Raw genomic sequence first — 27,849 nt, forward strand, 5'->3', positions numbered from 1 at the left:
GCTCTTTTTTCATTGTTTTTTTATTAAATAATATTGTAGTTTATAATGATAATGGTTGATATTGAAATTATATTTTTGTCTATCAAACTAATTTCCGACATTTAGGCATAAACCTTCAGATGAACCTTTTCAAGACAATAAGAACATTTCATTCAAGTGTTTAAAACGTTTGACGGCTAGTGTAAAAAAAGTACTTGTACTTGGTATAATTACGCAACATCACAAGAGCAAGAGAGCTGTTTATTTAGCTCGACTGAAAACATGACATTGATTCTCTACAAAGTTCAACAAACAAGTTCATATTAAGTGATTTTTGACATTTGCCATTTTAGAGTCAAAACTCGTGTTTAAAATTCAATTTTGACAATGAAAAGAAATTCTGTTTGTTTGCTCATGAAAATCTAAGAATGTCTACACATAAAATTCACTTGTGGAATGACTTCTCGTTATTTTGATTGATTTTTTTCAGATTAAATAAAAGAACTACTGGTCTAGTTGTGGTCTTGACTCGGTCTCACCCTAAACTTCTTGACCACAAAAATAATGCACAGTATTGACTTACGAAAGGCTACTTATTTTAAGGGTACATTTTTTTCTTTTCATAACTTAACCACCGGTCATCCCAAACACATACTGAGGGACATTTTCATTTTTGGATGATCTAATGTTTTGTCATCTAATACTTTTGTTCAAGGACCCATTGGTCACAAATTTTGGATAACCCGGTCAGGTCCAACCCCAATGTACTCTGTAGCCATGCTATATATACACAATATAAATGGGATGCTAAATAGGCTATTATCAATAGCATGCCCTATTTATAAACTTTACCGTAGTGTTAAATACACGACAGGCAACATTTGAGGCCAGCGTGGGACAGTGTTTTGAGGTTGAGTATGAGGGGTGCGGGACGAGCTCAACAGCGCCCCCCTGCAGCTTGAAAACTTTGCCGTCTCGAAGTGATTTCCTCCTCTGTTTTTACTTCCTGTTTTCTAAGGGAGTCATTTAACTCCGGTGGTTTTTGCTCATCGGGACTTCGCTATGCGTTTCTTCTTCTCCCGACAGTTTTGAGTCATCTCCCCGCCGGCTTCCCGAGCGGACCGCGAGCCGTATCGTCACCGGACATTGTTACATTTATATATGCCGCCGTAGATGGAGGTCGGAGGACTGGAGTCGGTCGTGTCCACGTCTCTGATGGATTTTACGTAGACTTTTGTTTTTCTTGCTTCTTATGTCTGTTTTAACCGCCTCGCGATCGTTTTATCGCCGTTTCTCGCGTTCGGTTTCCTGTTTCTCCGACTGTGCAGCCTCGACCGCTCCTTGAACTAAGCAACAATGTAGCGAACTCGATCGCTCGTGCATTTATCGTCCGCCGAGCCCGATCGCGCAGACCGCCTCGCGCCTTTAAAGTTGGACGGTATCGCGTGTCTATTCAAACTTTACGATGGCCGAGCTGCAGCGGCCGACGCTGTGCTGTTGTCGGAAAGTGCTGACGGTGCCCGGCAAGTCGTGCGAGAGCGGCCGCGGTCTGGCGCACTGTCGCCCGGTGGACGTCGCGTCGGCGTCCAACTTCCACAGCTTTAAACTCCGACATTTCCACCTGGACCTCCACCTAAACTTCGCCGTCAAACGGATAACGGGATGGCAGGTTCTGGAGCTCACGCCCGTCCAGCCCGGCGTTCAGTCTCTCATTCTGGACACGCATCCTTCGTTGTTAATTCATTCCGTGGACTGTAAGGTGCCCGGCGCGTCCGGTACTCCTGACGTGTTTATCTCGCTCACGCACCGAGTGGAACCGTTTACAGATTACGGATCCTCCCTGAACATCAGCCTCCCGGCCGCCGTGATCCGGCCCCACCGGGCTTTCCGTGTCACCATCCGCTTCACTACAACAGACGGCCCTGCGGTAAGGTCAACACGCTGACAGCTGACCAGCAACCATTTGCATACGCTGATGACAACTTTACTGAACCCAGAGTTGACGTTGCATCAATATAGCCCATTAGTAGAGCTTGAATGATGTTAATCACCTTCGTTACTTTCTGCTGTCATCGGGGATATTTTTGCAAGGTTAAAGGGGGTCCTGTGGGAAGTGGGATGGTAATGTGCTCGTGATATCGCTTCATTTCACTGTGTAAAGTCTGAGCTGTACTGACTGGCCTCAGTGTAGTTACATGTCGCTTTATGTAGATAGCTCGAGCTATCCAGGTCACGATTATGACTTCTGGCACGAGGACTGGAAGGGTTATGTTAATACTAGCCGTATTATTTTGTTTTATTTGTGGTAAAACGATAACTACAATTTCACTGTGGTCTCCACACAATTAACCATAGTATAACCATGAGATTTGTGGTAAAATAACTTGGTAAAACAAATGGTAATCAATCTGCCAAAAACATGCTTACTAAACTTGCTTACTAAAATAATTGTTATTATTTATTTTGTAGCTTATATATGTCCATTGCACATGTGTTACACACTCTCGCTCTGTTTCTAATGGAACAGTTGACATATCATAACTAACTAACCCTGCTGTAGGGCTTTCACAATTATTAAATAATCGTCTCATCGCAATTATTGGACATAATCGCATTTATTTCAGATAACCGCAATTATTGCGAATCCTTAGAAAACAAGGGTGATCTGCAGCATCTGCGACCTTTTACATCCACCGTCCTTGATCTGCACTCACTGTTACGTTCAAATGACATTTCTCCATCATTTGAGTTGTATTTTTTGTGTTGATTTGTTTGGTTACTGTGATTCCAGACTTGCTGCATCTACACAGCAAGACGACATCATCCTCGTATTTAGTTTTAGTTTTCTGTTAAGGTCACTCTGTAGTAAGTATTATTAGTTATTTACAACATTTTCACATTTCTAAAGGATATATTTTCTTCGTTGAATAAATTAATTGTTATTAAGCGTTATGTCGTCAAAGCCTTAAAATAGACAATAAATCGCCATAATCGCAATTATTTAATAGACAATTAATCGACAGCCAAATTTCATAATCGTGACAGGCCTGTTCACTAGCCGTATTATTTGGTTTTATTTGTAGTTAAACCATAATAACTACAAATTTACTATGGTCTCCCCACAATTAACCGTAGTTTATCCATGATGTTTGCAATACAATTATTTGGGTCATTCCGTGTCAAATCAACCAAATTTTTTTATATTTTCCTGGCTCGAATTTTTGATTTTTTTTTTCTATTTTTACAGAAGCAAGACCAATGAAAAATTATTTTATTAAAAATGTATATTATTATTTATATTAAATTATTTTAAAAATTATAAAGAAGCAAAAATTATGAAATGCCACCGATGAATAGTTATTAAGTAATCCATTAATTTGTAAAGGGCGGTAAAAATTAACTGTAACTCATGAAATGTTGGAGATACCTTAATGTCCTTTTAGATTCTTGTACTTGACAAACTTGTCTTTTGGGCACTACATAAAGCCCTATATGGTTCAGTCTTGGAGATAAGGGGATCTAAATATGGCTTCATGAGAAAACAGAAGTCGCAGTTCTTTGATGTCATACGCTGTCTGCGCATCCTGCGCATGCTGGAAGAAGTCGAACACGTGCTTACATCGGGGGCTTCGATGAGGCTACCACTGAAAGTACAATAGTAAATCAATGAGTGAGATTAGTTTTGAGTGACAGTAAAACTGACCAATCATATCATCTTTCTATACGGGCGTTAACTTGCTAACTTTCCCCCATCTGTGGGGTTGTTCACCAGCAGTCTCGTAAAGCAGAAGAAGCAACAGAAGTTGGTTCGCCAACCACCTTAAAACTTCAAAAGAAGAAGAAATGCGGAAAACGCCATTCAAAACAGCATGAGGATAAACTTTGTTATCAAGTCTCGGGAAAAAAAGAGAAAAGCTGAAAAACGTTGTTCAATCAAAACAACAGGAGGAAGACTTTGTTATCAAGTAATTTGATCATCAAATTGTAAGTTATTTATGATTTATTAGGCCGCTGTGCCTCAATTCATGGTTGCTGATATGCACGTTTGTTTATGTTGGTTAGCTTTATTTGAGATGAGTGATTTTGACTGTGGTCAGTATTAAATTTAACATATTGTGCATATTTGCTGTTATTCTGCATAACAGTGACATTTTATCAGATAAATTGTAAATTTATTACGGTCAGTTCCATACATTTAGTTCACCGTACCAGTTTAATATTAAGATTTATTACCATCAAAGTTTATTCGTTGGTGAATCTCTGTTTACTGTCTGCTAGTGTAGTCACCGGTTTTCTTTGCTGAGAGCGCTCTCATGTCTGACTCAAATATAGAGTCTTACAAATAAACTATTCGGACCAAATTAATGTGCCTCAACTTTTTAAATGGTTATGTTCAATGCAGTTGTTTTGACAGAAGGAAAAAATATACACGTCTAGTTTCAACATTATTTGTTCTTCAGACATTCCTCTTTAAAAGAAATGAAGTACCATATTTTGGAAAAATGACCCACATTTAGTCTTTGAAGACTGAAAATGTGTGCAATGCATTTTAACAGTTTTCTCATCAGATCCTTATATCTCTAGGACTGAACCTTATAGGGCTATATGTAGATCCCAAAAGACAAGTTGGTCAAGTACAAGAATCTGAAAGGACATTAAGGTATCTCTAACGGTTCTGGAGTTACAGGCATGCAAATTTGGTAAAAAAAACACAAAAAATGCCCTTTCTACATATTTGAGTTGTCACCATTGGCATAAAATGCATCAAAGATTGCTCAAATTAACAGATTTTACTAACAGATATACCGTTCTCTGTGTAAAAATAAAATTATGATGCTGGCATATTTCTCGTCATTTTATACCCCCTCTGAAAATTGTCATTGTTACCTCCCTTTACCAATTAATTGATTACTTTTCATCGGTGGCATTTACTATTTTGGCTTTCATCACTACTGATGTTGGTCTTGCTTCTGTAAAAAAAAATATATATATATTCGAGCCAGGGACCTCTGGTTGAGTTGACACAGAATGACCCATTTGGTAAAACAAATGGTAATCTGCCAAAACATGCTCATGTGCTAATAAACAACAAGGGTTGTTTATTGTTGTTATGTATTTTGTAACGTGCTTCACTCGCTCTGTTTTTATTAACAGAACAGTTGACACCTCATAATTTAACCCTTAATCAAACACAAACAAAGCTTTTGTTAAAAACAATTGTGTTGCTGAGATGCTTTTTAAACCATGTTAATGTAGTTCCCATCTATTATTGGCTGCTTTTTTGTCATTATTCAGTCAAATTCGTCCATTTCAAATGCATTTTTATTGAATACATTTTTAGTTTGTAATAAAAAAGTTTATATTTGAAATTCGATTTTTGCCTATGTAACTAATTTCAAACATTTAAGCATACACGTACACGTACTGTGTGTTTATATATGCAGCCATGGAAAAATTAAGAGACCTTTCCAATTTTTTCTGTTGAATTTCAACAAAATCAAACCTCAGGAGTAACAAAGCCATCCAACAGCAATGTGAAAGACTGACAGCATGACAACACGCATGAAAACTAGGGCTGGGCAAAAAAAATGCGGTCGATTCAATATCGATTCTCAAAAGCTGTGAATAGATTTTTTTTTTATATTTCTGCAAGCACTGAACATTCATTAACCTGAATGTTATTGCTACTATTATCCACGTCACTTGTCACTTTTCTTTTTGCAACGGGTGGATGTTACAACATGGAGCATATTTTTCATTTATTGCTCAATTACATGCCAGATGCGGTGTGTCCTTGAATTCAACATCACCTTCACATTAAAGGCAGCGGTTCATATGATTGCAGGACATCTTTACAGCTAATTCTGTGAAATTTTATTTGTGAGAGAGACAGAGAGAGACGCGCGTGCGCTTTATTACTGCCGCAAACATTTTGGCAGTGTCGGTAACTTTACTTCAGACGGAAGCGGGTCTGACAGTAGCCCCACCGCTCGTGACATCCTTTGACATCATACAGTGGTCGCGTGCACACAGTTCCTGTACTAAACAACTTGTCAAAGTATGTTCTGTGCATCCCGGCCACGAGTGCAACTTCTGAGAGAACAGTCAGCTTTTGTGGGCGGAGTTTGGAGGAGAGACGTGTACTGAAATGGTTGTCAGTCAGCATCAGTCAGAATTGCTTGCATTGGATGTTTTTTTTTCTCAAATCTTTTTGCAATGTAGCCTATCATAATCCAACAGTTTTCTTTTATTCGTATTTTTAGTTATAGGCCTAATGTGGAATGACAGTTTTTAATGAAGTGTTTTGTTGTAGGGGTACAGAGTAACTTACATTACATTCTTTTAGCAGTCAGTTATAGGCCTAATTAATATAGGCTATTCGTGAAGGGAGAGGGCTCAATTTTTTGTTTGAATTTACCTTGTTTTGCTCAATTTTATATTAAGTTGTATTGTATTTTATTGAAAAGCAAGACAAATTATAAAAAGCACATTTTGACTATTCAGTTTGTGCAATAGTGAAAAAATGGCTTAATAAAAAGAAGAAATGCAAAAAAGCATGTTTGGTGTTCGATATTATTCGGCCTTCGGCCAAGTGTTTCACATCATGTTCGGCTTCGGCCAAGAATTTTCGTTTCGGTGCATCCCTAGAATCGAATCGAGAGCTTGTGAATCTGAATTGAATCGGAACATCAGAATCGATACCCAGCCCTAATGAAATATAAAAAATGATAGAAAAGGTGATAAAACAAGGTTATCACATGTTTTTGAACTTTTCCTAAATACATGTCTGAATATTACTGTTGTCTTGCTTAAAAGTAAATACATGACGGCATTTTAATGCCTTAAAGAACCAAGAGCACTGCTGAAGCTGGAACGCACGGCACATTACTTTCGCGAGAGGATAACGGACCTACACACGTTGAAACGGGAGCCCCACGAACTCGTTTTAACCCTCGCGTGTGCATGATATCTTTTGTGCGCGCAATACAAGCCCCTCGCGCGAAGACGTCTCCCATAGGCAGGGGTGTCACAAGTGGGGGGGAAAGGGTGACTGATTACATAGGGCCTTGGCATGTGAGGGGCCTTGAAGTTACCTTGAAATTATGATTATTATTATTTTACAATTATTACAAAATACATAATTTTTTTACTGTTCAATAGGTAAATGTGTAATGTTTTGGATTAGTGTTGCACAGTGTCTATTAATGAAACACAATTAAAATAAAATATAGTTAAACTGTCAATTCATGTTTAAGAGGAGACTGTCTGGGGGATGCTATCTATTAATATTTAGATATTACTCACTTTGCACAGGGCCTGCGATTCTGTGCTACGCCCCTGCCCATAGGATGCGGATAACCATTTCCAACAGTCTCGCACTACATCCTCTCACACCTGCGGATTTTGCTCATGCAAACACCGCGGGGCGGGACTTGCTGTTGTAAGTGTAACCTAAAATGTCATTGGTTACTTCCCCTTTTCCGGAAATCACTTGTGATTGGACGTCTGTGATCATCAATCTACACCTGAAGACATGTGTTTCATTATTATTAAACATGGCCGTTTTAATGTAATTGAATGTTTTATCAATACTTTATTAGCAGAATGTCTTGTTTGTTTCTATGGTTATAAGTGTTGTAAATTGGTTAAAACCTTTATATTTTAATTCTACATTTAAAGCACTGCGTTGTAGCCAGTTAAATCGTTTGTATTGGAGCAAATTGGTCATTTACAACTGCAGCTTCCAACTACATACTTACATGTTTACCCCACCATGATTAAATCTAAACCTGCCTGTGAAAACCCAGCTAAAATAATTTTTTGGTGATTTACATTTTTTTTAACATAAAATCAACATTATGTGAAAATATAACCTGGATATCTTAATACTGACTGAGTAAAGCCATGTCTTTGAGTCATGAGTTTGAAATCATAGTGAAATTGATGGTGAAAATCAAACTTTGACGCTCGTTATGTCAGAATTAGATTATGAACTTTAGCCTGGTTTTTATAGACTAGGTCACATATAGGCCACTAACGAAGATGTAAACAACGCTGTTTCAGTTTTTTAACACTACACACATCTTTGAACAAAATACAACCAATTATATATATGTGAGAAAAAATACAAAAAAATCCCTGAAACCAGTTGTAAACTGTGTTCTCATCTTGCAAAGTGGTCTGTAGCTTCTAAGAACCTTGGAAATGTGAAAAGTTTTTAAGTATGAAATTGATTAATTGATTAATTCATTAATTGAGTGCTTTTCCACCATCGCGCCGAACCGTTCTAAGCACAGTCTGAAACGGTTACAGTTATGTTTCCACGTGAGCCTGGTTCGACACGACATGATTACAAACTGTTCTCAGCTCGGAATTTTCAGCACGGTTCTATAACTGTGCTGGATCGTGCTAATGAATGCGCGCAGAGGCGTTATAGCTCAGTCTCTTGTGTTACCGAGGCAGCGCGTGACGCGTTTGTGTTTACATTCTAAAAATTTCCGTTATCAGCCCTGCGGTGGAAAATGACACCATTTACGTACCGGCTGGCATGGATCGGATTAGGGTTTTTTAACATATGACATGTTTAGATGGGTTGTACTCATGCTGTACCTCATACTCGGAAATTGCAGTCATAAGGTCATTGATGGCTTACAAAACGTTAGATGACTGAGATCACTATGTGATTTGTTGATATCTAATGTGGCTTGGTTAATGTCTTTAATGTCTGGTGTAAATGTTCTGGTTCACAAATGCACTACTGTGACAAAATAAACATAAAGACTTAAGACTTGTACACACCGGGACGATAATCGCACGAGCTTATCGCCAGTGTTTTTTGAGACATTTTTCGACGTTCGTACCCAAGCGATTCTCACTGGCGATGAGCAGAGTGAGCGTGCAAATTCACTCCCTGACATAGGATGGCGCTTGATGAAAAACATAAAAACCCCGGTACACAAGGTGGTGCTGTGCAACTTTATGCTTCTGACACTCGCTTGTTACACAGAAGAATAATTGAACTTCGTCAATGTGTGCTTGGCAAGACCGTTTTGTGCTTGAGCACCACCAAGTCGTGTTTTACTTTAACTTCAGCAGCTCCAGGCACATGAACAAAGGCGCCAATCTCATTGGTCGGCCAGTTTTTAACGTGGCGCGTCAAACCAAAAACGAACCCGAGGCGTTTAACAAAAAAATGAAGCTTTTACGCCAGCCGTTTCGCGCGACAGTGTGTACACTCACATTGGTGCCCCTTATTTAGTCACGAGGCGTTAAATGTTGACGATCGTCCTGGTGTGGACAAGCCTTTACTGACTAACTTAGACATCAACACTCATCATACAAATCTCAACAATGGTGGATATCAACAAAGTAATTCAGATAAACAGATCAACCACAATGCATGCTGGGAGTCATGAATGAGTTTTGTACTATAATGTTACCCAGCATGTATTGCCGCTTTCTTTTTTGGATTGTCACCATAACTGAGTTTCATACGCATATTCTTGATGTTGCATTCTGTTAGTTCCTAAGAGTATGACAGTTATAACACCACTTTAATCTCAAACTGAAGTATAACACAATAATCACACATTAAAACACAACAAAGTCAAGAGCAATTATTTAGGTAACTTTACAATGATTACATCACCATTTACAAATAACCATCACTGATGGCAGTTTGATGAAATTTCAACGTTTATTGCGGGTGCAAAAGTGATATTGATTCAGTGCAAAAAGACATTGGCAAATCAATCATTTTTCTTAACATTGATTCAATGTTTGCTTGCTATCAGGGTAGTAATGTTTTTATGGTTACTGTAGATGGCTACAAGCTAGTTAACTGGGTTCATAGAAGTTCCTTCTAGTCAATCAATTTCTGTCACCTGTTTGACCTTAACCTGTTTCTCCAGTTTTCATTTTCTGCAAATAAATGCAAATAGAAACAATATTTTTATTTGACGTTTGCTAGAGATATTGTTGGCAGTTCACAGAATGAAATAAAAACTAAATAATTTGACCTAAACGCATACCTATAAACGGTTCATTTTAAAACCCGAAAAACGGATTTTGAAATGGTCTCTTAAATTTTTCAAGGCTGTACGTTCATGTTTTGTTCAAACTCCAAAAAGCACATTTATCTATCAAAAACACCCAAACGACGTAAAAAAAGGTGAAACAGTGGGTGCATGTGAGCTTTTTTTAGCAAAATTACCCCCAAAACAAACCCATAAACTAAGAACCATGTGCCATCAGGGTTAGTAAATTATGAGAAAATATACACTGTTACTTTCTGTAAACTATACATTTAAAGAGGTCATTTAATCGCCTTCATGACATTTCAAACCTATATGACTGTCAGTGGTTTTGAGTTCATACAATGGAAGTCAATGGGGTTCAATGTTGTTTGTTTATCAACATTCATCAAGATATCGTCTTTTGTGTTCTGCGGAAGGAAGAAAGTCATACAGGTTTGAAATGACATGAAGGTGTGTTTTTATATTTTTGGTGAACTATCCCTTTAAGTAAGTCCATACTTCACTACACCGTGGAACTGTAATGACCTAACATTGCCTCAACACATCTGCTGCTTAGCTACAGTATATGTGGGTATTTGTCCAATGTCTCTGCAATGCTGCGACTTCATCAATATTTTACCTTTAGGTGGCTTCACAACAACTTCACTTTTTGCACTGCAGGAAAATAATTCAATAATTTGAAAAACGACCGAGCTGTATACCATAAAACCAGTGACACTGACCAATGGTCTTGGAGCATTTGCATGCTCAGAGCTTCTGTCTCAGCTCATGTTTCTCTGGTTTCTCAATCAGATCTGGTGGTTGGATGCAGAGCTGACGTGCGGACAGACTCGTCCGTTGGTCTTCACGCAGGGTCATTCTGTTTGCAATCGGTCTTTTTTCCCTTGTTTTGACACGCCGGCTGTCAAAAGCACCTACTCTGCCACTGTCAGGGTCAGTCAACATGCTCCTCACATACAACACACGCAATATTATTGTTTGCTTGTGTGTTGAAGTAAATGTATGTTTGTGTCATCACAGGTACCAGAAGGTGTCACCGTGTTGATGAGTGCCTCCAGAAGTGCGTACTCCAAACAGGACAGGGTTTTCCAGTTCTCCATGGAATATCCTGTCCCGGCATACTTAGTTGCCCTGGTGGCAGGAGACCTACAGCATGCAGACATCGGGCCCAGGTAAGTTTAATAGAGATTCAGTCTAAATCCCTGCTTCAGGACGACAACATAGCACTAGGTCATATGAGTTCATTAGCGGCTGCAGTGGTTATGCTTTAACCATGCAGGTTGACCAGCTGGATCAGCACTAGACTCAGCATAACTAGTCTGAAAAGGCTCCTGGGATAAATATCTCCGGTTCATTGTTTTGAGTGTACAGTATAGCTGCATTAGCACCAGATTTTGATTCGGATCATTTCAACAAATCTGCCCAACTAAAACTTTCCTTTTGAAGCTGTGTAAGCTGAAATGCTTTCCGCAGGCCATCACCCTCATAAATCGTTAACATTCCACAACAATTAATATAACTTGCAATATTCCACTGTTTACAACTGTATATATAGTAATGTTACATATGTATGCAAACTCTTTTCTACTTATTCATTTTTCATGTACATTACTTCGGGACATCACATTATCCCTTACAGGTGCGAATTACATATGTGAATAAGTATAATTTACAGAATATATTGCCTGGTGCAATTATATGCAAAAATATATAGACCAGTTCAAGAGATGTAAACACTTGTTTAGAAGAACGTCCGGTTTCATTTTTCTTTATTTTATTTTCTTAATTTTACATATATATAATAAAATTTTAAATGAATTAATTCCTTTATCATTTTTAGTCAGTTATAAGTAATCTGTTTTTATATTTTGTTAAAAAACTTAAATAGGATGATCTTCTGGACCAGCGTTGAACAAGCGCTGTTAATTAGTATTTTTATCATTTTAAATATTTATTATTTATTTTATAATTTATAATATTCAAAGTAATTTTTTTTAATTAATTTTAAAATTATTTTATTTGTCTGTAATTAAAATATTAGATTTTTATTTTATTTTAATATTATTCTGTACAACTGTTGTATTATTAATTAGGGGTGGGCTAAGGGGGCTGAAGCCCCAAATGTTTTCAGTAAAGCGGCGAATGTTTTTCTACCATACCCTGTACGAATCACTTTGGGGCCATTCACATTTCAGATCTTTTACATGCACAAATAGGTTATTTTAAATGGAGATGCGCGGCACATGCGCTAAAATAGAAAGCAACGCTGTGGCGGAACGCATATTCGACACACTCTTTTTTTTCTAGACGAAAATCCATTTATCCTTTGGCAAAACCTTCACATCTTCACCGGCGAGCACGGCTCATGGTTGCTTAGCAGTGGCAGCTGCGACATCTTTAAAAACAATGGAAAAAGTGGCGTGTCTCGCATTTTACAAACGTTTTTAGTAGGGCTGTCATCATTGACGCGTTAATTTTTTCAGATTAATGGGTTAAAAATATTTAACGACATTAATGCAACATCCGTTTTTTCTGTCATCATTGTCTATCGTTAAATATACAGTATATATAATCACGCTATTATTCATATAAAGGCCTTTAAACTATTTAGGTGGGATTTGAAACGTCCAGTATAGATGACAGCTTCTGGTTGTGGAACACGGCTCCTGTGAGTCCTGTCACTAATGTTAATCAAAGAACAAAAGAAAAGAAGAAAACAATGAGATGTAGTAGCTTTAATGAGGATTCTTCTGTATTTCATGTGTTTAGCAGTAAAGACTGTAAAGTGTTTGAGAACTTTATTTGTTAGACATGTAGGAAGGGCACACTTATTATAATGGGTTTGAAAAAAATAATATATTTAATGAAGACATCAGTTGCAAACCAACAATATTAGCATGTTGGCTTTCATTCATAAAATTGTGCTGTTAAAGAAATGTGTTGTTTCTACATTAATTTGGAGATAAAATGTGAAATTATTAGAATGTAAAAGTATATTTAGAAACATAAATGCTGTGTGATTAGTTGGAAAATCACAAAAAAAACAATTTTTTTAAATCGATTGACAGCACTAAAATAAACATGTTAAATAAAATAAATAGTGTATGTTTAATTTCACTATATGTGTGCGATTAATCGCAGTTAATCGCACGAAAAGGGTGCGATTAATCGCGATTAAAAATTTAAATCTGTTGACAGCCCTACTTTTTAGACAAGAAATGTTTATTTGAACTCATAAATGGATGTCTCTGGGCTAAGCCCACTCACCCTAAACTCCCCCCCCTTCATTTGACTAAAATCTTATTGTCAGATGTCTTGATGTTGTACGTGAGTGTATGGAAGCCTTTTTTAAGCAGACTTGGCAATAAAGCTCTTTCTGATTCTGAAATGCTAAAACACGTTCCACTGGGGTCTGAAGACACTTTTGAGATCAATGCAAGAACGTGTCTGTGTAATCAAATGCAGATCCAGTGTTGTGAAGGGTGTTTTTGTAGTGATAATATAGTTATCACATGACTATTTGTCTGGGGGGAGGTAACTAGAGAAGAATAAAGTTTGTATACTGACAAACATGCAAAAATAAGAGAAGTGGCTGCGACTCGCAGTGATACTGGAACCAGGCGGCTTCTCAAGTGTTTATGAGAGGATAACAAAAAACATGTTACTTGTACTGGAATGTGTGCAAACGCGTACACAGAATACGGGAAACTAGCAGTACAAATGATAAAAACCTGCGACGTTGAACTCTTTGTGGACAAACTTTTTCGGAAATTAGACTCTTGTTAACAGTTGCATTGCTTACATATGTCAGTGTCTTTGTTTTCTTGTCTCAGGAGTCGTGTGTGGGCAGAACCCTGCATCTTGACGTGTGCGGTCAGTAAATTGGGTGGCAGTGTGGAACGCTGGCTTAATGTGGCCGAGGGGCTCTTCGGGCCTTATGTATGGGGAAGGTCAGTTTCATTTATAATATGCATTTCAATTATAAACTGAATCTGCTAAACACTTTTATTTTATGATAATATAAATAGTATCTTGCTTGTCCTTACTGCTCTATTCAGTTCACCTGTCTCTCTTGAACAGGTATGACATAGTGTTCCTTCCTCCTTCCTTCCCCATCGTTGCCATGGAAAACCCCTGTCTCACCTTCATCATTTCCTCCATACTGGAAAGTCAGGAGTTTTTGCTCATTGATGTCATTCATGAGATCGCTCACGGCTGGTTTGGCAATTCCGTCACCAATGCCACATGGGAAGAGATGTGGCTCAGTGAGGGACTGGCAACTTACGCTCAGAGACGCATTACAACAGAAGCTTATGGTATGTGATCCTCACGCATATCCCACATTCCATAAATAGTTTAGTGTTTTGGTGGTTCATATCAATGTCCAACAATCGTCTCCTCCTCACTTTTTTGATACAGGAGAAGCTTTCACGTGTCTTGAGACAGTGTTCCGTCTAGATGCTCTTCACAGACAGATGCGTCTTCTGGGAGATAACAATCCTGTCAGTAAACTGCAGGCCAAGTTTGAGCCAGGTACAACATTTGAACAAAGTTACTGCCTTTTTTGTGTTAACCTGTTTTGGGGTCTGGTAGAGTTTTTTAGTTTGGCACATGGTGCTTTTTCCATACACTTGAAATAGCTTTGTGGTAAAATCATGCTTGAAAGAAGCAAGGAAAAGTTCAGCTTGTCTGGAAATTGAGTATTTCTAATGCACGTGTGAAGTGTCAAACCTATGAATCACAGGGTTGATGTGTTATTTTCTCTCTTTATCTCCACAGGTGTAAACCCCAGCAGTCTAATGAATCTGTTCACCTATGAGAAAGGCTTCTGCTTTGTTTCGTATCTTTCACAGCTCTGCGGTGACATCAAGAGATTTGACACTTTCCTTAAGGTGAGAATAATACATAGTCATTTATGTCCCATTATATGTACAGTGCTTTACAAATTTGTTAGACCATCTGTCATAATAAAGAGAAAAAACACTAATATTTAAGGAATCGGTCAAAAACTTAAAAACAAAAATGTTTTTTGTAATTTATTAGGCAAATAACAAACTGAAACAAACAAATAGTCTTTATTTACATTTTTATACCCAAATATCAAAACACTGAAATCAACTATAACATTCAACCATTAAAACTACAGCTGCACCGACACTAAATTTCTCCACCGATACCGATATCCATAGTGTAAACTGCCGACACAGATTCTGCAGATTAAAATAATATTTCTCAACTTTCTGAATGTTATTAATTCATATGATGACTATTAATATCGAACAAATTCATTGCATTTTCCTGTCATCTTTTGATTGACAAGATACTGTATATCGGCCCTGATCATTGGCCAAAAGCTGACAGTGTGAAAAATTGCTTTTATCAACCGATACAGATTATAATTGGCCGATATATTTTTTAAAACATAAAAACTAAAAATGTTTTTTAATTTATTAGGCAAATAACAAACTGAAACAACTAAATAGTCTTTATTTACATTTTTATATCCAAATATAAAAACGGCCTAATCAACTGTAACATTCAACCATTAAAACGTGTCGGTTAAGTTTGTAACCTTGGTTCCCTGATGGAGGGAACGAGACGTTGTGTCGAACCGACAGATGGGGTTCGTCCCTGAGAACCAATCGCTTCCGACTACTTAGAAAAGGCCAATGAAAATTGGCGAATGAAATTTGCATGCCGGACTCTCCGGGTATAAAAGGGAGACGGCGTGCTTCATTCATTCACCTTTGTTCTTAGGAGCCTGAGACCTCTCACGACTGCTGCAGAGGACAGCACGTGTTGTGGCAAGAGCACACAACGTCTCATTCCCTCTATCAGGGAACCGTGGTTACAAATGTAACTGAGACGTTCCCTTTCTGTCGGTCTCTCGACGTTGTGTCGAACCGACAGATGGGGTTCCAATGGAAAACGGCATAACACTGTGCCCTGTCACAATCTCAACGAAGCGACGGTGACTGGCCTGGGCGTGTCAGCCGTGAGTGCTACCGCGAAATTGTAACCTACCAGTGGGTAGGTAGGGGGTCCCAGAGCTTTCTTGAAAGGTGGGAAGGCCCCTACCTTCGGCCTCACAGGCGGCGGCCTTGTTTCTCTAACAGCGAAGAAGCCGCCCGGAACCGTAAGGCCACTGGGTAAGAGCTACTTCCTCAAGTGGGGGATGCGCTACAGAGACCACTTCCTACCGCAGGGAGGAGTCTAGTGGAGATACCAACATGGTCTCACCGAAGGGGGAGAACTCATGGGAAGAAAGTGCGGATGAAGAGTAAACCGCAAGGTGGAGGGACACCTGGGGAGGTCATGGGTTACCAAGGTGGGAACCAGCATGAGGATACATCAGACGGAACCACCCTGCTGGGGGGTTGCAACGTCTGGTAGCACTAGGTCCGGTTAGAGCTGTGATGCGAATAACTCCAGAACCCGGCCTAAGGGGCAGGGCTGCTCTGCCCAGCCCGCCCCAGAAGGTGCTTGCTTAGTGATGGATGGAGTGCCTGTTCTTCGCCCAGTGGGGAAAGAAGGGAGGCTGGATCGGTATACTGACCCACTCGAGAGAGGGGGAAAATAACCAATATAGGCGTACACCCTACCAGTTGCCGGTCCTAAATGTTGCCATGCAGGACGTGGGCTGACACCGGCTCTACGCGGAGGTTGTAGAACCTCGCGAAGGTGTTGGGTCTAGCCCAACCCGCAGCTCTGCATATGTCTGTGAGAGAGGCACCTCGTGCCAGTGCCCAAGAGGAGGCTACACCCCGGGTGGAGTGGGCCCTCACTGCTAGGGGGCACGGGCGATTTAGGGATTGGTAAGATGCCTTGACAGCGTCCACAATCCAGTGGGCCAACCTCTGCTTGGAGACAGCTCTCCCCTTCTGCTGACCTCCGAAACAGACAAAGAGCTGATCCGAGCTCCTGAAGCTCTGTGTGTGGTCTAAGTAAAGGCGCAGCGCGCGTACTGGACACAACACGGACGGGGTTGGGTCTTCCTCCCCAGTGGGGAGCGCCTGTAAGTTCACCACCTGGTCCCGAAAAGGAGCGGTGGGAACCTTGGTCACGTAGCCTCAGGATAACGTGAGAATCCCTGGGTCCGAACTCTAGGCAGTCAGGGGACACGGAGAATGCCTGTAGGTCCCCTACCCTCTTGATGGAGGCGAGCGCCATAAGGAGAACCGTCTTCATCGTGAGATGAGGAAGAGCGACATCCCCTAGGGGCTCGAAGGGGGGCCTGGTGAGACCTGTCAGGGCTACATCCAGGTCCCAAGAGGGTATGGAGCGCAGACGAGGCGGATTCCGCCTCCTAGCTCCCCTTAGGAACCTAATGACCAGGTCGTGCTGCCCTAGAGACTTCCCAGCAACTGAGTTGTGATGAGCGGCAATGGCGGCTACATACACTTTCAGTGTGGAGGGGGAGAGGTTAGTCTCGAGTCTCTCTTGTAGGAAGGACAGCACGGACCCGATCGCACAACTCCGTGGGTCTTCTCCTCGAGAAGCACACCAAGTCGAGAAGAGGCGCCACTTGTAGGCGTACAGTCGCCTAGTGGCTGGTGCCCTTGCATGCCTGAGAAATGGTTTCTACCACCGCTGGGGGCAGACCACTCAGGATCTCCTCGTCCCGTCCAGTGGCCAGACATGGAGGTTCCAGAGGTCTGGCCTGGGATGCCATAACGTGCCCTTCCCCTGGGAAAGCAGGTCCTTCGTCAGGGGAATCGGCCAGGGGGGAGCTGTCGTCTAGAGCATTAGCTCCGAGAACCAAGTCCGGTTGGGCCAGTGTGGCGCAACGAGTAACACTTGCTGCTCCTCTTCCCTGACCTTGCACAGGGTCTGTGCAATGAGGCTCACTGGGGGGAAGGCGTACTTCCGCTTGTCCTGCGGCCAGCTGCGCGCTAGGGCATCCGTGCCGAGGGGTCCCTCGGTCAGAGAGTACCAAAGCGGGCAATGGGTGGTTTCGAGGAGGCGAACAGGCCTACCTGGGCCTGCCCGAACTGGGCATCGGCTGACGAGTCGTCGACTGACGAGAGAGCGCATCGGCTGTCTGGTTCAGGTTGCCTGGGATATACGTGGCACACAGGGAGCGGGTCACCTGCTGACTCCACCGGAGGAGGCATCGGGCAAGTCGTGTTAACTGCAGTGAGCGAACGCCACCCTGACGATTGATATACGCTACTGCCGTAGTGTTGTCCGATCGGAAGAGGTTGCAGCCTCTTCAGTGCGAGTAGCACGGTCCACAACTCTAGGCAATTGATATGCCAGCGCAGGCGGGGGCCCGTCCAAAGCCCCGACACTGCGTGCCCATTGCATACTGCACCCCAACCCTGCAGGGAGGCATCCGTCGTCACCACGACATGCCTCGTAACCTGCCCTAGGGGAACCCCTGCCCGAAGGAAGGTCATGGAAGACCAAGGGGTTAGGGTGCATCGGCAGAGAGGCGTAATCACCATCCGCCTGCTGCCGGTGTGCCACGCTCTCCAGGGAACTCGACTCTGAAGCCAGTGTTGGAGCGGTCTCATGTGCATCAACCCGAGGGGTATCACCGCCACCGAGGATGCCATGTGTCCCAGGAGCCTCAGAAATAGTTTCAGGGGAACCGCTGACTGCTTGAAATGATCCAGGCAGTTCAACACCGACTGGGCGCATGCTGTGGACAGTCACGCTGTCATGGTGACAGAGTTGAGTTCCATACCAAGATAGAGGATGCTCTGCACAGGGGAGAGCTTGCTCTTCTCTCGGTTGACCTGTAGCCCCAATTGATCTAGGTGCCGGAGCACCAGGTCCCTGTGTGCACAACAGATCTCATGAGTGTGCCAAGATAAGCCAGTCGTCGAGATAGTTGAGTACCCGCACACCCTTCTCCCTGAGGGGAGAGAGGGTGGCTTCCACGATCTTCGTAAAGACTCGTGGAGACAGAGACAGACCGAAGGGGAGGATTCTGTACTGATATGCCTGACCCTCGAAAGCGAACTGTAGGAACGGGCGATGACGAGGGAGAATCGAGACATGAAATTAAGCGTCCTTTAGGTCGATTGCCATGAACCAATCCTGACATCTGACAGATGTCAGGATGCGCTTCTGCGTGAGCATCCTGAACGGCAGCTTGTGCAGGTGTCTGTTCAGGGTACGCAGATCTAGGATGGGGCGCTCCCCCCCCCCCGCCTTTTTTGGGGACGGTGAAGTAGGGGCTGTAAAACCCCTTGGACATCTCTGCTAGGGGGACGGACTCGATCCTCGCCCCGTAGTACGGGAGCATCCCGGCCTCTGACCGAGGTGGTGAGGATGCCCCGAAACTTTGGAGGGTTTCTGGCGAACTGGATCGCGTAGCCGAGACGGATCGTTCTCCTCAGCCACCGTGACGGTGTGGGAAGCTCGAGCCAAGCTCCCAGGGACCGCGACAGGGGGACTAAGGGTACGATCTGCTTCATCGACCCCCCCGGGGGGTGGTTCGATGGTTGGCAGTGCGGGTCTCTCGCCGGGGGCGGGCCCCCGGGAAGAAGACTGGCTCTGCTGGTTCGCCTGCCTGGTGATGCAGCTCCACGCACCATCGATTTGAGAGTGCTGAGGGCTGCAATGTACATTCGATGTTGCGCCTCGCCAAGACGCAACGTCGAGTTGCCGAACACCGTCATGTAGAGGGTGAGAGCGGCTGTGATAAACACCCAGAGAGAGAGAGAAAAACCTTTAGAAGTGGGTAGTTGGGACGGGGCAGGAACCGTCCCGGATCGACCAACCAGCAATGGAATGGCTGGGGTCGGGCCCAAAAGGTGTTCTCGATCTCCCTCGGGTCTTCCCATGAGGGCTGCTACGGCTTCCGCCGCGGCTGCTGATGGGGTGGTGGTCTCCTCTTCGATGTCTCCCGGGGGGCCGCCGAGTGGGGGCACCGGAACCGGAGTGTCGAAGAGGACCAGGGCTGCTGGGAAGCAGAGGGTGCACGGGATCCCAGGGGGTGGCCGAGTCGCGGCGGGGGAGGATATGCTTGATATCCTCTGTCTGCTCCTTTTACTGTCGAGAACTGTGGCTCGGCAGTATCACCAAACAGCCCCCCCTTGCGAGATGGGTGCGTCGAGTAAGCGGACTTTCTCGCAACCCATCTGTGCAAGGTTTGGCCAGAGGTGTCTCTCCTGAACCACATGTGTGGACATCGCCTGACCCAGGGCCCGCGCGGTCACGTTGGTCACCCGTAGAGCGAGGTCGGTGACAGCGCGGAGTTCCTGCATAAGCGCTGGGTCGGTCTTACCCTCGTGGAGCTCTCTGAACGCCTTGGCCTGCAGGATGGCCTGCAGGACATCCTGGATGTCGAAAAAGCCTACGAAAAGCCTACGTGCTTTGGACGGGAGTCTAAGTCGAGCCCCAGGGGGACTCGACGTATCCTCTAGCTGCCGCACCATCGAGGGAAGAAAGGGTGATGGAACTAGTTGACGTGCACGCGCCGAAGGGGGCGTTCCAGGTCGTACTAAGTTCCTCATGCACTTCCGGGGAAACACGGCACTGGGGCGAGTACGGCATGGAGCCGCTCTCAAACCCGAGGTACCATGTATCCAACGCCGGCGGCCCGTGAAAGCATGGCTGACATTTCGACGTCCGCTTCTTCCTGATCTCGACCCCCCGAGGGAGGGAGCTTCAAGGAATCGTCGGAGTCTGATGCCAGTAAGTCACCCTCCGATGCTGCAACAGACATCTCATCATCACGTACCGTGTCCGATACGTGATTGAGGAACAAGACAGTGGGACCGTCTCATGGGGAACGGTCAGACGAGCAAGACGAGGTGCGAACGGTCCGCGAGCCAGTGGCTGATGGATTAGCGCTCACAGTAATCCTCATATCACCCTTGCTGCTCGCCGTAGCGGGTGGCAGGTCCGTAGTCCTGCCGTCACGGAACGGGAAGCAGACGAGGTGGTGGCTGAGCCCCGTGGGAACACAGCCACCCGTGACGCAATGTCTGAATCGTCAACCGCCCGCAGTGCGGGCAGGACGTATCCACAAGGTCTGCCCCAGCGTACTGGAAGCAGACCTCGTGTCCGTCCCCCTCCTCGATGAGTGTGTTGCACCCACGAGAACAGCGGGGCATGCCACGCTGGAGAAATTTGCTCTTTTAGAATGCGGTGTGGCACCGTCTGCTAGCTCGAACACCTCTGGAACCGCCGAGACGCCCAGGGGAAGTCGCCGCAGGAAGGGACAGTCCGCTGCACCACGTCGTAGAACCGGCAATCTGGAGTTGCTAAGTATTAGCGAGAGTTGATCTTCATAAGCGAAGGCTCCGAAGAACAAAAAGGTGAATGAATGAAGCACGCCGTCTCCCTTTTATACCCGGATTTCCGGGGGCGGAGTCCGGCATGCAAATTTCATTCACCAATTTTCATTGGCCTTTTCTAAGTAGTCGGAAGCGATTGATTCTCAGGGACGAACCCCATCTGTCGGTTCGACACAACATCGAGAGACCGGCAGAAAGGGAACTACAGATGCACCGATACTAAATTTCTCCACCGGTACGATAACCGATATTCATAGTGGTTTATGCCGATACCGATTCTGAAGATTAAATGAATATTTAATAATATAGCCCACAGTGTGAAAAATTGCTTTTCTCGACCGATACCGATTATTAGGCGATATATTGGTGCAATTTTAAAAAATTATAAATTGATTTACATTTTTTTCTGCCTTTCTTGTAAAAAAGTAAATTCGATAATTCATGGCTAACAGCAATAATTCAAGAGTTCAGATGCAAAACCCTCTAAAGGCCAACTCCTTCAAAAATGAGATCACGATGTTGAGTGAATGCTCTCCACACATAGTACATGAAGAGTTTGGTTCCGAAATGAGATAACTACGTTTTAAAAAAATGTTACAATGTTTTTTTTTATTGTGCATTCCAATTAATATCAATCAAACTGCAGTTGGTTTGTTTTGATTTAAGCCATAATAACTAAAAAAATACAGCTAACTAACACAATAAAAACATTATAACATAATAAAAAAACATGATTTTTGAAAAATTCTCATTTTGGAACCAAACACTTTATATGTTACTCAAATAATTTTGCTTCAAAACCTGCAAAATACAAAATACACTCTCTGCCCAGTCTGAAATGTCTGGTATTGCTGAATGTAAATGTAGGAGCCTGCTGAAAAATGCTCCTTTATAGCGACAACGAGCAACTTTTTGACGTTAAAATAATGTCTCTAAAATTATTTTAGTGGTAGGTCAACTTTTAACTGAAACGAATTTTACTGCCGTTGCTACCTGAGCAGCCTCCTATCGGCTGAAATTGCACTTGTAACTTTGGTGTTCGGGCCGGTACAAGCCCCGCCTATCCCCTGCTTTACGGCATACGTCACGTTTTACTCGTAGCCTGGGAGAAGTTAGCCAACAGCAGAGCTAACAGTAAGACGAAACGAACCAAAACATCACCATGGCAGAGCCAGCCAAAAAACCAAAGAGGGTCTTGTCGGAGGAAGCAAAGAAAAGAAAGCGAGAGAGTGATCGGACACGAGGCCGGTCACGAATCAATATCGGATGGGCTTACACTTGGTGGCGCGAGCAGCAAAAGGCAACGGGTTGCAAAACGGATGCAGACCTAGCGGTCCTGCTCCTGGATTTGTAAGTGTTATTTGTACATTTTTTGTTACTGTCCTGTACTTTTGAACGTATTTGTTATTAGTCTGTGTCATTGACGCAACACCGGTTCGCACTTTATAAGCGTAAGGTAGCTGAGAGATACTATATGGTTGCCGGTGTCGATAGCTAGCATGTTGTCGTGTCTCGTCATGAATGTGTGTAGTGCTTGTAAATAAAGACTAAACGACCACACTAAACATGTTGTGGTAAAAAGTAGCAGATTATTTTGTTCAGACCAGTAAACCACGTGAATATTGAACAGTTCAGTGGTTGATTAGGCTAATGTTGTCGTTATATATATGTACATGCTATGCGCTGTTTTCATACCGAGTTGACTGTAGTTATTACATATATTACACAAAACACAACGCCTGGTCGCGATTGTGTTTAGTGACTTCCGATATAATAACAAAAGAAAAGTACTATAGGTTACAAAACACATTCAAGTCCATGCGTTGTGTTTCGGGTAAATACAAATGTTCCATGTAGCTAGCACGCTCTGTGCTAACTTCTAACAATCATCTGCTACCCCCGAGTCTACTTTGAGGTTGTAGTATAGCCCTGTAGTACAGCCCATAGTGTTGGCACCCGTGTGGTATGCAATGAAGATGAAACGCTGATTTCAAAAACAGTACAGTTACATATACAGTTTATGGATAACATAATATAACATTTTTTTGGCCAAAGTTACCAGAATAAGTTGGTAACCTTGCTTCGAACACGTAGGGTTGACTACTTACGATACGAAACAAACTCACGTGTATTGAGCTGCCAGCGGGAAATCTTTGCGACAGTTTTTACGACACTGCATACAGACAATTCCGCTTATCAACCATGTGGGGCAACAGTGAGCAAAAGTTGCTCGTTGCCGCTTTAAAGGAAAAGTCACCTGACGGATTTAGACTTTAATTATAGTTTAGCATTAGAAATATTACTGTTACTAAGGAGCTTAAACATACTGCTAGATCAACCGTTACACAAACATAGAGAATGATTTTGGCATTCACCAATACTGTTACAGTAGTTTAGGGAAGCTGTGGCACAAACCTTACATTGGGTGGTGGTGGTCTAATGCATTTGTTAAGCACTGTATGTGAGAGAAAATATTCATTTTCTAAATTGAATTCTTCCACCCTGCACTGTGTAGGCCTACGTAGAGAAGTTCAGGTTCAGCAGTGTTGTTGCTCAGGATCTGCTGGATTTCTTTCTTGGCTTCTTTCCGGAGATGAAGGAGAGCTGTGTCGCCCAGCGAGAAGGTGAGTCACAGCCTCTTACCAGTCATCAGTATCAGACACATATACTTACTCATCTCACAGCGCTCCATTTGTCCACAGTTAGAAATTTCCCCGGTGAGCCAGTCATATAACACACAGTGAGGGGTGAAAGCAACATTAGCGGTGTGAGAGACTGAATAAACATACATTTTCCTTTTGCCTCCCGCCTTGGACAGGACTAGAATTCGAGCGATGGCTGAACGGCTGTGGTCCTCCATTATGTGAACCAGATCTCTCGGCTGGTCGAGCTCTGACAGGCCCGGTCCAGCACCTGTGTGACCTCTGGGGCTCAGACCCCCCTGACCCCCAGAAGATTGCAACGTATGACATTTCCTCGTGGAGCACATTTCAGATCGTTCTCTTCCTGGATCGACTCTTAGACCGGTCACCTCTGCCTCAAGGTATTAAGAGTACTTCTTGTAATAGCTTATCATTTTTGTAATGTTATTGTAATGTAAAATATGACTTGCATTTCAGAGGGGATGAGTCTTTTGTCAAGCTGCTACTCTGCGTTGTTGGACGGCATGAACGCTGAAGTCCAGATTCGATGGCTGCAGATTGTAGTGCGTAACAGCTTTTATCCGGAACTGCCACGGGTTCGCAGCTTCTTGCATAAACACGTGAGTTGAATAGATTATTGCGAATGAAGTGCCTTTTAGAGTGTAACTGATAGTACATTCATGTTGACTCTAAGAGCTTTCTGTGGGGCACGCCGGTCGTATTTATAGCCAAACTGCTTTTTACAGGGCACAAACACAAACTACTTTTGAGTAGATGGGGACATCCATGTACCAGTATGAAATTTTGAACTGAATTTTCCTTTCAGGTGCACATTCCAGTGTTCCTAATAAACATTCCAAGCTAGTCTACTATTAACCTCGTATGACGTCATTACTCCTTTCAGAGCAGTAATAAGATCAGTTCAATCACAGCTGGTTTAGCTGGTCTCTTCTTTCGCCTTATCAAAAGCATGCTGTATTGATTACTGTTTTCTAAAGTGTGGACAGTGAGCAGAGCCATGCATGGTTACAGTATAACTGCACCGATTGTAATAGCTCCAGTCAGTCATGCTTTGCGAGTAAGTCAAAATCCATACAAACATACCTTAAAAGAGAAGTTATAAAACATTGTTGGAACTTTATATTCTAAGATGAGCTGTTTGAAGTGTTAGCCAATAAGGACTCATCTCTGACTATACATTAGTACATTTTATACTGATCTACCAGTGTCCATCGTTTGGTCCAACAACGCACTGCCCCATGTGAACTGTTGCTTTAAATGATCACATTTAGAGGCAGAATAGTTACATATTTAATGGATATTAGTCATAGATGTTAATTTTATTAAAGCGTGTCAGTAACGCTGAGATTTGTTACAGCTTTCACTGTGAATTTAGACTACAGACTGGTTTGCAGTTTAATACAAAACAACACGTGCACATTGCGCTTCCAAAATCCTAAAAGATCACAATTATAGAAATAAAAATAATGTCACTGCACAAAATGTACTATGAATAATTGTGTATTTTTAGGAATATCTATTAAATTGCAGTTGGGTTGTTTTGATTAAGTAATAATAACTTTAAAAAACCTGCAAAAACATGGTAACATAATAAAAACACGATTTCTGAAAACGTGTTAAATGTTTTTGCAGATACACTCTATATATTATAGTATAATTGTTGTATAAATTTTCAGCTTTATTGTAGTTTTTATATTTAGAATTTTAGTTTAATCTTGTTAATAATTCAATAATTTGTTAATAATTTGATATCTGCTATTGTCATTAAATTTTTTTATGTTGCTATTTAAGTTATTAATTTTTATTTAATTTTTGTTAGTTTTATTTATTTTCAATTATTTATTTTAGTAACTCAAACAAAACTTTATTTTATTGCTGGGGCATTTAGTTTAAGTTTTTCAAGTAATATTTAGGCAGATATTTTATTAAAATTACAATTACCAGAAATGTTTTAATAACTTTAGTTTTGGTGAACTATTATACCCTTGGTCGAAAAAAGTTGCACTTTATATAAGTAAATGTCTTTCTATAGACATTATTTTCGTTTTTAATTCAAACGTTTGGCATTGTATTTACAGAACAAATGCATTTCTCAAAATTTCTGTTCTCGCTCTGCCCTCCAGACCTCGCGAATGTACACGGTGCCCCTCTATGAGGATTTGTGTTGCGGAGTAATGAAGTGTTTTGCTGTGGAGGTGTTTTATCAAACTCAGGGCCGTCTGCACCCTAATCTACGCAGGACTCTTCAGCAGATGATGTTCCAAAGCAGTGCGCTCAACACCAGCACAGCCCAATCCCTCTTCTCATCTCCACCCTCTGTCCCATCATCACCCACAGACCCTCCCGCCAACGGGACCATCGCCCTGCGAGACGTCAATGTGTCGGCTTGAGTTCAAAATGTGAGCAGGAACTGCACAGGACTTGGCTGAGACTGGACCATAGCAGTGCATCACAGGTGTCCGGCACTCGCCCATGATCTCCAACACTGGGATGTCTATTTAAAACACAGATTTTCATAAGCTCAACAATAAGATGCTCAGGTGTGTGTAACAAAGCGGAGGACAGATGTCACATATCTCGTCTGTGAGGGTTATTACACCGTTACCCAAGTGTTTGTGTGTGTGCACATATGGATAGAGGTATGTCAGTATCAAGGAATACTGGCTGCCATCTGTTTGCCATCATCTTTGTGCGCGTGTGTGTGTGTGTGTGTGTGTGTGTGTGCGTGTGTGTGCGTGTGTGTGTGCGTGTGTGTGTGTGTGTGTGTGTTTATTTGTTTGAGTGTTTTGCATATGTTCCTCTGGATTATGCACATAATATGTTGAGTTTGCATCCATTGCATTTGCTCAAGTTCCATTGAGGAGTCATGTAGAGGACCTAACAACATTACAGACTTTTATTTTGCTAGCTGTGTGTTCAATAAAGCAGACGTGTTCTTTGGAGGACCAATACATTGTGAATCCTCCTTGACAGTGTTTGAGAACTAAATCTTCTGAATTGATTGCACATAAAGCGTGCAAATTGCCTGATTCCACACACCTTTTTTTAAATGGCTGTTTTCCATTATTGTTTGATTCCTGGTAACTGGAGTCAGGTCTTGCTCAAGTCTCTCTTTCCTGGTGCTAACCCCTCAGCATTGAGTCTCAGGTATATCAAGACAGAAGAGGTGGAGCCGTGTTAGTGCCTTTCAAAGCTTTCGACACTGTGCGTGTTTTCAACACAGCCTGTTTATGTTATATGAGCCATATGGGTGACATTTGTGATCATAGCCCTGGGAAATGTCCTGCTATTTTCAGGAATAGAGAGACTGTGGATGAAAAGAAAATGCGTTTCTGTTACTCCTTTTTATTTTTGTTAATAGTTCGAGTTCACTTCAATTAGCAATGGTTGAGGAAACAAGGAGTGAAGTCTGGAAATGAAGCTGAAGGGGATGGATGTTCTGGGTGTCCATGACTGTCATTAGTGGCCTTAATTATACACAGTGGTCAAATTTGACTGGTAATAAATGACATCAGGTGTGCAGTTTGTGTGTTTCTGAGGTTCTTATGTCTAATTTCACGTTTTAACATTAGACCATTCACCTTAATTCCTTCAAAGAAATCACGTGACTGACACTCATCACCAAGTGAAATAGTTTTGTTAACCTATGGAGTTTGAGGGATAAATGTCTACGTGCAATTTCACCAATAATAAACAAAGTTTTGTTTTCACCCTGATTCACAATGCCTACTTTACTATGTAAATGACACACATTTCGGCCATGTGCCCTGGCACATCATTTCAGCGTGGTTTTACGATGGTTACAGTATCTGCAGCCACTGATAAAAATGAGACCATTTAACAATTATTTTCTTTTTTTTATTATTTACTATTTGTAGGTATGTGTTTGGGTAAATTGATCATTTTTGTTTCATTTTG

At 42.3% G+C, this 27,849-nt stretch overlaps 1 protein-coding gene across 2 annotated transcripts; it reads left to right on the forward strand.

Moving 5' to 3' along the window:
* Positions 1–258: 258 nt before the first annotated feature.
* rnpepl1 (arginyl aminopeptidase like 1) lies at positions 259–27,647 on the forward strand. Of its 2 annotated transcripts, none has more exons than XM_057348274.1 (11): positions 259–1,906; positions 10,809–10,949; positions 11,037–11,188; positions 13,850–13,966; positions 14,097–14,332; positions 14,436–14,549; positions 14,796–14,908; positions 23,784–23,892; positions 24,087–24,311; positions 24,388–24,530; positions 26,171–27,647. In XM_057348274.1, the coding sequence occupies exons 1-11, from the start codon at positions 1,445–1,447 to the stop codon at positions 26,405–26,407; spliced, it is 2,049 nt and encodes a 682-aa protein (XP_057204257.1). In that variant the 5' UTR covers positions 259–1,444; the 3' UTR covers positions 26,408–27,647. The 2 variants fall into 2 exon arrangements, with proteins under 2 accessions (XP_057204257.1, XP_057204256.1); XM_057348273.1 differs by having other exon boundaries at positions 263–1,906; positions 26,055–27,647.
* Positions 27,648–27,849: the final 202 nt, after the last annotated feature.

The sequence above is a fragment of the Triplophysa rosa genome, linkage group LG12 (assembly GCF_024868665.1).
Source record: "Triplophysa rosa linkage group LG12, Trosa_1v2, whole genome shotgun sequence".
NCBI lineage: Eukaryota > Metazoa > Chordata > Actinopteri > Cypriniformes > Nemacheilidae > Triplophysa > Triplophysa rosa.

Excerpts from the sequence above, each read along its gene's own strand:
- rnpepl1 (XM_057348273.1), top strand. The coding sequence starts at position 1,445 with ATGGCCGAGCTGCAGCGGCCGACGCTGTGCTGTTGTCGGAAAGTGCTG. Across the intron at positions 1,907-10,808 it reads CTACAACAGACGGCCCTGCG|ATCTGGTGGTTGGATGCAGA; the intron begins GTAAGGTCAACA and ends TTTCTCAATCAG. Across the intron at positions 14,909-23,783 it reads GATTTGACACTTTCCTTAAG|GCCTACGTAGAGAAGTTCAG; the intron begins GTGAGAATAATA and ends TGCACTGTGTAG.